This window comes from Mesocricetus auratus, unplaced genomic scaffold (assembly GCF_017639785.1).
Source record: "Mesocricetus auratus isolate SY011 unplaced genomic scaffold, BCM_Maur_2.0 Super-Scaffold_100046, whole genome shotgun sequence".
Taxonomy (NCBI): Eukaryota; Metazoa; Chordata; class Mammalia; order Rodentia; family Cricetidae; genus Mesocricetus; species Mesocricetus auratus.
Window position 1 is genome coordinate 6884648 of NW_024429223.1, and position 11104 is coordinate 6895751.

Consider the following 11104-nt stretch of genomic DNA (forward strand, 5'->3'; position numbering starts at 1 on the left):
GGACAGCCAGGGCTGTTACACAGAGAAAACATCTCGAAGAACAAAAAGCAAAAGAAAGAACTGACTAGGAATAATGTTTGGATAGATAACATTAGATATAGACTTGTTTTAAAAGTTTTATCTGTATTCATGTTTTACCTGAATTTATGCCTGTGCACCAACCACATGCACACATTACCAAAGGAAGCCAGAAAAGACATTGGATTTCCTGAAACTGGAGTTACAGAGGTGAGCTAGGAACCAAACCTGGGCTCTCTGGGAGAGCAGCCAATGCTGTTAACCACTGAGCCACCTCTCCAGCCCCAGGTGTAGGTTTGATACTTCCTGGGAAGAGTACTATAAAAAGCAATGTCAAAGAAATAGAATACCTTCTACTCTATATAAATACAATATAGGTCTAAAATGACTGCCTTCAGATTTTTGAAAACCAGGGTCAAGTAACAAGTTGAAAACGAGTGGCATTTGCTTGGTGAATCATCATCTTCCCGTGCGTATACACAGCTGACACACCGTGAGAGTTAAATATAATGACCAGCGAAGGTGACTGACAGGCATAGCTCACTAGGTTTCAAGTGGGCAGTGACCCAGTGGTCGGCAGCAGGGCTCTAGGTGTTTCTATAACCCATCAGAAAATAAACTGGGTACAGTCGGACGTTGGTGGCGCACGCCTTTAATCCCAGCACTAGGGAGGCAGAGGCAGGCGGATCTCTGAGTTCGAGGCCAGCCTGGTCTACAGAGCGAGTTCCAGGACAGGCTCCAAAGCAATAGGAAAAAAAAAATCAAAATAAACTGCACTAATGTCCTGACCTTCACTTAACTTAGCATCTCACCACACCTGTCTTTTTAGATCTGGTCTTCCTAGGTGACCTGGGGTAACCCAAAACTGGATCTTCCCACATGCTGATTCTGCAGGTGTCAGACTGTTAAATTGTTTAAACAGAACCTCTCATATTCTTTAGATTTGGGAAAGGGTGAAGAGCATGAATTACAGCTCTGCGATGACCTGTAATGAGTTTGGAGAGGAGGTAACACTAATGACATTCCTGGAGTATGGGATGGCTTCACTGGCAGAGCCTACCCCGGCTGACGACTGTGGTGTGAATGGCACCCAGGGCACTGTGGAAGAGGGGTCTTGTGGAAATCCAGGCCACGCGGCAAGCTCTAGGTCAGCGTGGGCTGTACTTTAAGACTGTCTCAAATACCAGGAAACCAAGAGGACCGGTAGAGCCATTCTGAAAGGCAACTTCCAGCTTGTTTCAGTAAAGGCAGCTGCTTCAAAGATAGGATTATCTTTATTAAAAATGGATAGACATAGCAGCACTTACAAAACAAGAGTTCATGAAGGCAGGACATGCTGTCAGCTGACAGTGGAAAAGGGCGGCCTAGCCCGGGTTGTGGCTCCGCATCCCATGCTTGCACACAACCACCTGTCCCACCCAACGCAACAGCAACCCAAAACACCCGAGCAGAGGCCGGCAACAACTGCGGCCTCCTTAATTTCAAGCTTCTGTCATGTGTGAAGAGTCCAGTGGGTCAAGTAGCACCCTCCTTAGCAGCTTCTGGAGCACTCAGTGGTGTTCTGGAGGTGGCTGGTGTACTCGACCCTATTGTTAAAACACCTGGCATTCAATGCAGGCACTTCTGCCGGAGGCCATTTTGTAGACACCTGCTGCTTTGGGAGAGGTACACCTTTCCACAGAGCACTGGCAACTCCCAACCTCCAAGGCAGCAAAGGAGCTCCGGCAGCTGCTTCCACACCACTGTCTTGGCAGGTTTGGTTATTCTGTCTCCTCACTGCTCTGCTTCTTACTGCTGTGTGGGGGTGTCAGGACCCCACTGGGAGGAGGAGAAATCCTGTTTTGTTCTGACAATATGGCTTTCTTTGCCTGGGCTTTGTCCTACATGGAATAAAAGGGAAAGTTGTGGACGTTAAAGAAAGTGTGGTTTCACTTGATGTTCATTTTTAATATGGAGGCAAGAGGGAGAAATAACAAATAAAAGTAAAAACTAATACAACCAGAGTTAGGCATGGTGGCAGATTTGTAATCTTACCACTTGGGAATAGAGACCAAAGACTTTTGAGTTTTAGGTCAGCCTGGACTATCTAGTAAGACCTTGTCCCTACCACCTCAAGTCTAGGGTCTGCAGATACCCAGACACAGGATCTGTGCACCAGAAACATTCATAATACAATTAGGAGAACTAGCTTTTCCTGGGCTCCCTGGGGTCTGCCTTAAGAAAAGCGGGGTTGTTCAGGCAGCATTGATTAAGCACTTGTCTGATGAGAGCAAGGGTGTCACTGACCAGCAAATCCAAGCTGTTGGTGTGGGTCTGGATGTTGTGGGAGTTTTCCATGGGAACTCCCCGGAAGTGCTTGAGCTTGGAACTTCCCATCTCCCGGATAACCATGGCGAACGGAACCATCCACTTGACACACTTCTCTATGTCGCACCACTGATACCCTGCCAGTAAAGAAGTTAGAGGCTCAGTCTGCAGCTCACAGCTGGTCTGTAGGCTGAAGACGCCTTGTCTGCGAACTCACAGGAAAAACCAACATACCTGAAACTTTCTGCATCAGTTCCAATGAGGAGAAATGATACAAGGCAGAAGCAGCAAGAACACCATAAGGAAATTCTAAGCAGCCAACATCCAGGACGCACAGATCTAAAAGCTAAGGGAAGACAGGAATGCTAAGACAGATGCCATACAAAGCTTCTAGAAGCCCCTAGTGAGTTATGGTCCCCACCCCCCACGATGGGGAAGCAGAAAGTCCACGTACCTCAGCAATCTGCACAAAGACCTGCTGTGGGTACTGAGGCAGCAGCACCTCACTTGTGTCATTCACATATGCCACTTGGACATAAACATTCAGCCAGGACACAATGGTCATTGGGCTTAAACGCCACTTAAGGGCCTAAAGGGAAAGAGATGAATGATAGCTGTGAAAAGTTCAGGAGATGCAGCCGTAGTCCCTGACATCACATGTCTAGCTGGCAAAGACCCACCAGGTGCACCCACACCTTGAATTGGAAAGACGGGTGTATACACTTAGTTGAAGTCTCTCTTACACACACACAGAGACAGATGTATTAATGTGTAACCTACCTTCATCATCATTAATTCCATGGTAAGAATTTCATCTCCGGAACAAGCGCCATCTGTAACATAAGCAAACTGTTGCAGCTTTGGAGGGTAGATTTCCTAAAAGGGAGCAGAAGGAAGATGCGATTAGAGAGAATCCGTTGCCACAGTTTCAGTTTAGGACGTGCATTCAAAATGATTTCCATGCTGTCATAGAAAGAGGATGTACTGAAAGGCTCCACACAGATTCACTTCATCAACCCCAAACACATTAGTTGGGCTAATGAATAAATAAATAGAACCTTAAAGTTTTTGATCCGCTCTATATAGTCACACCAAAACAATGTTTTTGTATTGTTTTGAGAGGGTCTTACCATCTAGCCATGCTGGCCTCAAAGTCCCCATTGTCCTACACCTCAGCTATCCAAGTGCCAAGACTACAGATGGGAACCACTATGCCCCAATTTCAATCTTTTCAGTTCCAAGTTCAATTGTTAATCTAATCTAAATGGTCTATGTACTTGCTCCTTGTCTTTATTCTTGGCCGGTTCATGTCTGTCCTCCCGACTCCGACTTCATATATCTTAACTTTAGAAGCCTGAGTTAGAATTCAAGATACATATGACCAATAGTTGGCAGAACTAAAGAAATAAGGCTTGTTACATAAAGAACATTAGTGAGTTGTTTACCTCAAGTTTAGAAGCAATAAATAAGGCTGAAATCCCAATAAGCTGTAGAAGCGTTTTCAGGATATTTTGTTGTGACGCCATATATCGATCAAAGAAGTCCTGCGCCAAGTAGAATGTCTCCCTGTGAAGCTTATAGACCTCGCACACCTGGAAGAGGGTTCCGTATTAGAACAGCTTCTTAGGGCACAGCAGAAGCAAACTTCTGAGGTCTGACATAGGAAGAATGCTAACAGCTTTTCTGACTGGGAGAGCTGTGACCCACACAACAGTCAGAGCAAACCAGACAGGTTCAGTCTGCTCCAAGTGGCATTTTCTTAGACTAGTCCCCACCCCTCAAAGTATACAGTGCTCAAAGAAGGCAACCCTTTGCAAGCTTCACTGTGACTCAAAGAAAGAACTAGTGTATTTCTTCACAGCCGAGCAGTACATTTCCTTTTTAAGACAGGGCCTCACTATGTAGTCCTGGCTTGAAATGGAACTCTCTCTGTAGACCAGGCTGGTCTGGAACTCAAGAGGTCCACCTGCCTCTGCCCACCAAGTGCTGGGATAAAGTATGTGCCACCACACGCAGCAGCTTATATTCCTTTCTGCAATAGTGGGATGGAGTAGTCATAGGATTACAGGTTTGTGCCATGATACCTGGCTTATACAGTACTTCCAATTCGCACAACTCTGCACTTACAGCATTTCTAGAAGATACGAGGAACAAGAAAGCAGATTCTGGGGCTGGACAAATAGCTCAATGGTGAATGGTACTTGTCGGTTATGGTATACACCTATAATTTTACTTGGGAGGTGGAGGTAGAACTTTAAAGTTACCTTTGACTCCATAGCAAGTGAGAGAACCTGTCTAAAATAAAACTGAGGCTCCTGTCGGATTGAGGTCTTGGATGCCCATGTCAGCAGAGATCGATTTTAAGTCTGGAATCACCGGGGCGCATGAAAACTAGGTACACCGGCTTTCCAAAGGGTAGATGGCCCTCTTCATTCAAATGACTTATTCACTCCCTTCTACACTTTCAGAAGGTGAACCTGCCAAGATGATTCTTTCACCTCTCATAGGAAATGCCCCTTTTTACTCACTGCAGGTACCTAAGCAGCTCTCCTGAAGCCTGGCACCATGTGAGAAGTGTAGCAGTAATCAAATCTCACTGTCTGTTGGCAATACTGGGGATCTTGTTTGTTTCTTTCTTGAGCTGCGCGGAATGGAACCTACGGCCTAGAGTATGTAATCAATCTCCACCCTGGCCTCGTGTATTTGCTTACTGATCAACAGCTGCACAGAAGCAGGAAAATGATTCTCAATACAATTTGAACAGACAGTCTGTTGAGAAATCCTTCTGGGAGCAGGGCAGTGGTGGTGCACACCTTTAATCCCAGCATCTGGGAGGCAGAGGCAAGTGGATCTCTGAGTTCAAGGCCACCCTGGTCTACAGAGTGAGTTCCAGGACAACCGGAGCTGTTACACAGAAAACCCTGTCTTAAAAAACAAACAAAAACAAAAAAAATCCTGGGAGTAATTGCCCCAAGGAATTTAAAGTGACTGCAAGGTCTGGCTGTTGCAGGTAACCTGTTCGTGTATGCCTACAGTTAATGACATTGACCAATGCATACACACACACACACACAAAACAATTTAGCACATATAGTTCAAATAAATTATAAATATTGTACCTACAATTTGTTAGAAAAACAACCTTTGTGACTATTCAAACTTAGGAAAAACAATGAGATGCCAACTTCAAAATGTCTAAGGGACAAAATGATTTCAGAAACGTCAATAATTTAGAGAAAAGAAGAAACCCCATCACAGCACTTATACCAGGCAGCTTCAGAGATGCACAATGTGCCAATGCAAATGAGCACGTGCAGAGATTGAACAGCACAGAAAGATCTAGCAATGGTGGTGCTCCAGAGGCCAGGACAGCCAAGCTCACCTCCATTAGCCAATCCAGAAGAACTGCTCGCATCCTTGCCTGCAGGAGAGGATGGCGCTGCAGAAAGTGCTCATCTCTTAAGTAAATCTTTTCCTTGTTTAACATGATCCTCCAAACCTCTTCTCTATTGCCCCAGCTGTAAAAAGAAAAAAAAAAAATCAAGAGACACTAAAACCTCAGATCGATGTCCTCTGCATTCACACTAATGTGAAACTGAGAGACAAATGACACCCAGAAGCCATGGATCAAAGTCAACACCTACTTCAAGACTGGAAGTGGGGAGGCTCTGGGCGGCCTGATTTTCCGAGGCTGAAATGCAGTCTTGGGGTACTCAAGCTCATCGTCCTCTTCTTTATTAGGGGTGGGGATGAAAGAGCAGGGGTCCACACATGCTGAATTATCATCCCTAGGCTGTCAACAAAACATTGCAATGTGTTGGGTGCAAACCAGTACTTTGCCCATTCCTGAACTGGCAGAATAGCTGGGCTTGGCACACTGGCCTTTGCCACGATGGAGACATCATGGGTAAGCAAAAGACACAGGCAAGCCTTGAAGCTTTCCACATCATCTTTGTAACTACCTTAGGACACATGGACATCAAACGAAGTATCTGGGTGACCAGCTGGACGTAAGAGAGGCCAGTTTATATTACAAAAAAGATTGGCCATATACAGCCAACAATAGGAACCTTTGGTTCCATCACACTCAAAACAAAATTACTACTTTGTAAAACCAAATTAAGTTGTAATCACAGGTCAAACTAGTGGGTGGGTTCATAGAGATGATTTTGTTTTTCTAATAAAAAAGCCTATGGTTTGATCTGTAAATTTATAAAGCAGAGACCACAGGTTGGAGAGACAGCTCAGAGGCTTAGATTATTGGCTGCTCTTGCAGAGGACCTGCATTTGGTTCCCAGCACCCACATGGTGCCTACAACTTTCTATAATTCTAGTTCCAGAGGATCCAACACCCTCTTCTGGACTCCTCAGGCACCAGCTACAAATGGTGATGCAGACATAGGATACAAGCAAAACACATATAAAAACAAGTTAATCTTAAAAATAGCTGGTCAGTGGAAGCGCACACCCTTAATCCCAGCACTCATGAGGCAGAGGCATGCAGATCTCTTGTGAGTTTGAGACCAGCCTGGTCTACAAGAGCTAGTTCCAGGACAGCCTCCAAAGCCACAGACAAACCCTGTCTCGAAAGAATCTGCTAGTGTGGAAGCCCCTCGAATCTAAGACTTACATCATTTTATGTACTGATTCATTAGTTTGTTGATAGGGCCTTGCCTATGAAGTCCAAGTTGATCTCTAATTCATAAGCAAAGGCCACTAAATGTAATGCCCTCTTGCAGCAGCCAAGTCACTTTTGGAGGAAGACCAGATTTCCAACCAGTGGGGCTGCATACAGCTCCTCTCTGCTCAGGGTACAAAGAATCAGGCATGCAAACTATCTACAACAGCTCCTGCCAGCTGTTCGAGAAAGGCAGCTTCCTTTCAGTTCTGGCTCTGCGTGTTTGGTAGCATCACTGGCGCTGACTCAAAAGGTTCACATTACCACTATAGGAAGTTGCTCTTCATTCAAGAACACATACTTCTAAAGGTACAAGCTAGGTGGCCACCCTCCACAGCCAGATGGCTGGCAGATCTGGGAGTGGGCCTTTAGAGATAAACTCAGTAGTTTCCAACCTACAGTTCATAGACAAATTAGGTGAGCCTTCAGCAGACAAATGGGCTCCAAAGTTGGCTTTTTAAGAAACTAGTGGATAAGGCAGAATAACTAAGTCTGGTTTTTGAGTGTATATCTAGTTTCACAAGATGACAGATCAGCCTGACTTTGAGATCAACTGCAACTATGGTTCATTACCTTTTATCCTTATACTGGGTTTTTTTTTCCTTATGCAAAACAAGTAATTTTTACTAGTATTCAGCTTCAAATAAGAAAACTATATCTTGCCAGGCAGTGATAATGCACACCTTAATCCCAGAATTTAGGAGGCAAAGGCATGTGAATCTCCATGGGTTTGAGGCCAGTCTGATCTACAGAGTGAGTTCTAGGACATCTAAGGCTACAGAGAAACCCTGTCTCAATAAAACCAAAGGAAACCCAAGGGAAGTAACAGATTTTATTATAACAGGGCATTCTTCTCATTTAGAATAACTCAGGTGGCTTCTAATCCTAGCACTCTGGAGCCTGGAGGCAGGGACTAAGTTTGAGGTCAGCCTGGATCACATATAGGGACTCTGTTCAAAAGCAAAAATAGTAGCTGAAGAATCAAAGATCTTTGTTGATGTTCAGCATCACTGAATTTACTATGACTGCGCTCACCGGCTCAAAGTTGTTGTACTAGGCTGAATACAACTCTACAGAAAAATTCTATGCCATTAAGGCGAACACAAAACCCCACAAAGTTACATGTACCCCAGATTCCAGCTTCATGAATCTTCACTGAAAAGGAAAACACAGTACATCAGCAGTTGTCTGTAAGTTATCTACTCTATAAGCTCATCTTGGGACAACCGTGAAAATGCGTTCTCATAGGAACCGATGTGACAGTCACAACTGGATTCTTGTTATTGCCCCACTCGTGGGCTACAGCTAGTCTCCACAGCCCAGACAAGGAGACAGTCCTTTCCTGGACACTCTGAGCACTGCTATGGTTATCCTGAGAGCAGAAGTGAGCTTGAATCTCCACAAAGCCAACATGGATAGGTTGGCTTCATTTTCACTTGGAAATTTCTATTGAGGCTGGCAACATGAACAACTGAACCCTCCAAAGCATGGTTATCTTACAATAAATCCCTTTTTGGGGGGGCTACTTTTTTTTAAACAGGAAGAGAAACTGACTCTCTTTAATGGGGTCCTCTCTAGAAATACACATTACTGCAGTTCCAGGTGGCAGGACATCATTGCCCAGAAAGCATTATTCAGAACTGGCTGCCTCTCCCCACTCTACGAGTCACCGCTAACCTCTTTGGGACAAGAGATGAGGCCAAAAGAATACTGTTCTTGCTCCCTTTATCTGTGACGAAGGCTGAAGGTCTCACCAGCCACTTTGGAGATAGGCTGTTTCCCCCACTGGAGCCATAACTATAGTCTCCAGCCATTTCTGGAGGCAAAGAGATAATACAAGCTCTCCCTGCAAGGATCTGCTGATATTATGACACCATGCTGCGTTGGAAAGATCTGGCAGGCACTACACAGGAGGGACAGAAATGGAGCAGCCAGTGAAATACTGGTGGAAACATACATCATTTCAGACTCTTGCTGAGGCCAAACAGCAGAGATCAATGTAGTTAAAAGTGACGGTGGAACTTCTGAGCCACAAAGAGGAGAAAAAGTCTTCATTTTTGTTTTTCCAACAGAATCTCACTAAATGGTCTGGGCTGTCCTGGAACTCAGATCTCCTGCCTTCTGTTGCTGGGATTAAAGGACTGTACCATCGTTCTTGGCAATAGGATAAAAGTCTGAAATCTGACCCAAAGAGATGGAAGAAGTCCATATTCAACACAATGAAAGCCATACATGTGGAGGAGGGAATAGTTGGGAGTCCTATCGTCCAAGTCACTGGCCTTTGGCAGTGAGGCTACAGGCCATGCTTTGCTATGGGCTTGCAAAGGGCTCTGGGTTGCTTTCTGAATCTCTTTCCTTCCGCACTTAAGAGAGGACCAAATTATATGATGCTCCCTCTGGTTCCTCCAGGTTATCAGTCCCTGTAACCTCAGAGGTGCTACTCAAGAAACACAAACCCTTCCCACAACCCCAGGCCCAATAGAGGTCAGGCCACACTGACAGGCTCCCGTGGTTCAGCCATGTGGCCTGCGGCTCTGGTTTGGGAAACTTGGAAGAAAGAAATCACTGAACTTAAGAGGCAGAACGCTTCGTAAGCCGGCAGACCTACCTGACTGCCATCCTGGCTTTTCGCAGTCTTGTCAATTTTGGCAATTTCTTCATCTGGATCTTGCAAAAACTAACAAAAACAAAAACAAAACAACAAATTCCCAATCCGCCGAGGGAACACATGGAGGCAACCCAGAGACAAAAACACGGAGAGAAAGGGGGATTAAAAAAAAAGTTTGTTGGGTTGAGTTACATTAAACTTAAAGGAAGCCTCCCCGACAGCCAATTCTCTTCACTAGTAGGTGGGGAGACCCAAATCTGGTACCCAGGTAAGATGGAACTGTGGTGGTGGTGGTGGGGGGTCCTCCCCAACCTGTGTCCCTTTGTACTCACAACGGCCACATTTGCCTTCCTTTTCCTGGAGCGGACGGAGAAGTCTGGGCCACCTTCTTCCTTCACGCTGCCGGGGTCCTCCGCATCTCTGCAGAGGCACGGTGTCAAGGAGGTGCCGCTCCCCCCCAACCCCACCCCCACCCCCGCGCAAAAAAAAAAAACCATCCCAGGCCGCCCCTCCCCCCGCCGCCGCTCAACCCCTTCCCCTCCCGCAGCAGCGAGGCCACTCACCTCTCCTTCCTCTCCCTTGGCATGGCGCAGGGCTTGGGCTCCGAACTCAAGACCTGGAAGGGGTGGCGGTGTGGTAGTAGTGGGTATATCAAAAGCAGGCATCTCGGTGAGCACGGGCCACGGAGGGGACCCGAGTCCGCCGCGGGTCCGTCCCGGGGCGACCCCTCCCTCCCCCTCCCTCCCGCGCGGGCGGCGGCGGCGGCGGGAGCCTCCCGGGCCCGGAGGCCGGCGGCGGGGAAAATGGCCGATAGGCCAGGGTGGCTTGTCACCCGCGGGCGCCCCTGGCAGGCTGAGCCCCCGGGTCCGAACCTGAGGTTGTGGGGGAGGTGGAGGCCCAGACGTCCTCCGAGAGGACCCGCTCCCCCCGTCCCCCGATCCATCACCTCCCTCGGAGCCCGGGTTGCCTGTGTCCCCTTCTTACACCTCCCCCCCTGACCCCGGCCGGGGCAACGCGAGCTGATACCTCATGGGGTAGCGGGGGACCAGGCAACCCGGCCTCACCCCACCCCCCACCCGGACCCGGGCCCGGTCCCGGTCCAGTCCGGACGCTTGGGAGTCCCGGGGGTCCCTGGGATCCAGGCAGCCCGTACCCGAAGCTGTGTCCGCCGCAGGCAGGCAGGCGCGCTCGAGCGGGCAAGGAGGCCGACGGCGGGCGGGCGGGCGGGCGGGAAGCGGGAGGCGGGAGGCGGCGGCCGAGCGCGCGGCGCTGGCGGGATCCGCGCCTGCCCCCTACACCGCGCTGGCTGCCGAGCCGGCTGCTCCTGCGCCCGGCTTCGAGCGGGACATTTAAAAAATCCCAGCGCGCGGCACCGGCCCCGGCCCGCCCTCCAGCCCCGCCCCCGAGGGCTGCGAGCCCCTTAGCGGCCGCCGCAGGCCCGGAGCCCGCCCCGTCGCCGCACCGGCCAGCCAGGCTCTCGCACGGGGCGGGAG

The 11104-nt window shown here is 48.1% G+C and overlaps 1 protein-coding gene across 1 annotated transcript; it reads right to left on the bottom strand.

The window, feature by feature from the left end:
• Positions 1-1273: 1273 nt before the first annotated feature.
• Ccne1 (cyclin E1) lies at positions 1274-10868 on the bottom strand. Its single transcript, XM_005081764.4, has 12 exons — positions 10765-10868; positions 10175-10227; positions 9944-10031; positions 9612-9680; positions 5970-6118; positions 5708-5843; positions 3771-3917; positions 3106-3201; positions 2780-2914; positions 2560-2671; positions 2305-2462; positions 1274-1898 (listed from the first exon to the last, which is right to left on the bottom strand). The coding sequence occupies exons 2-12, from the start codon at positions 10195-10197 to the stop codon at positions 1779-1781; spliced, it is 1233 nt and encodes a 410-aa protein (XP_005081821.1). The 5' UTR covers positions 10198-10227; positions 10765-10868; the 3' UTR covers positions 1274-1778.
• Positions 10869-11104: the final 236 nt, after the last annotated feature.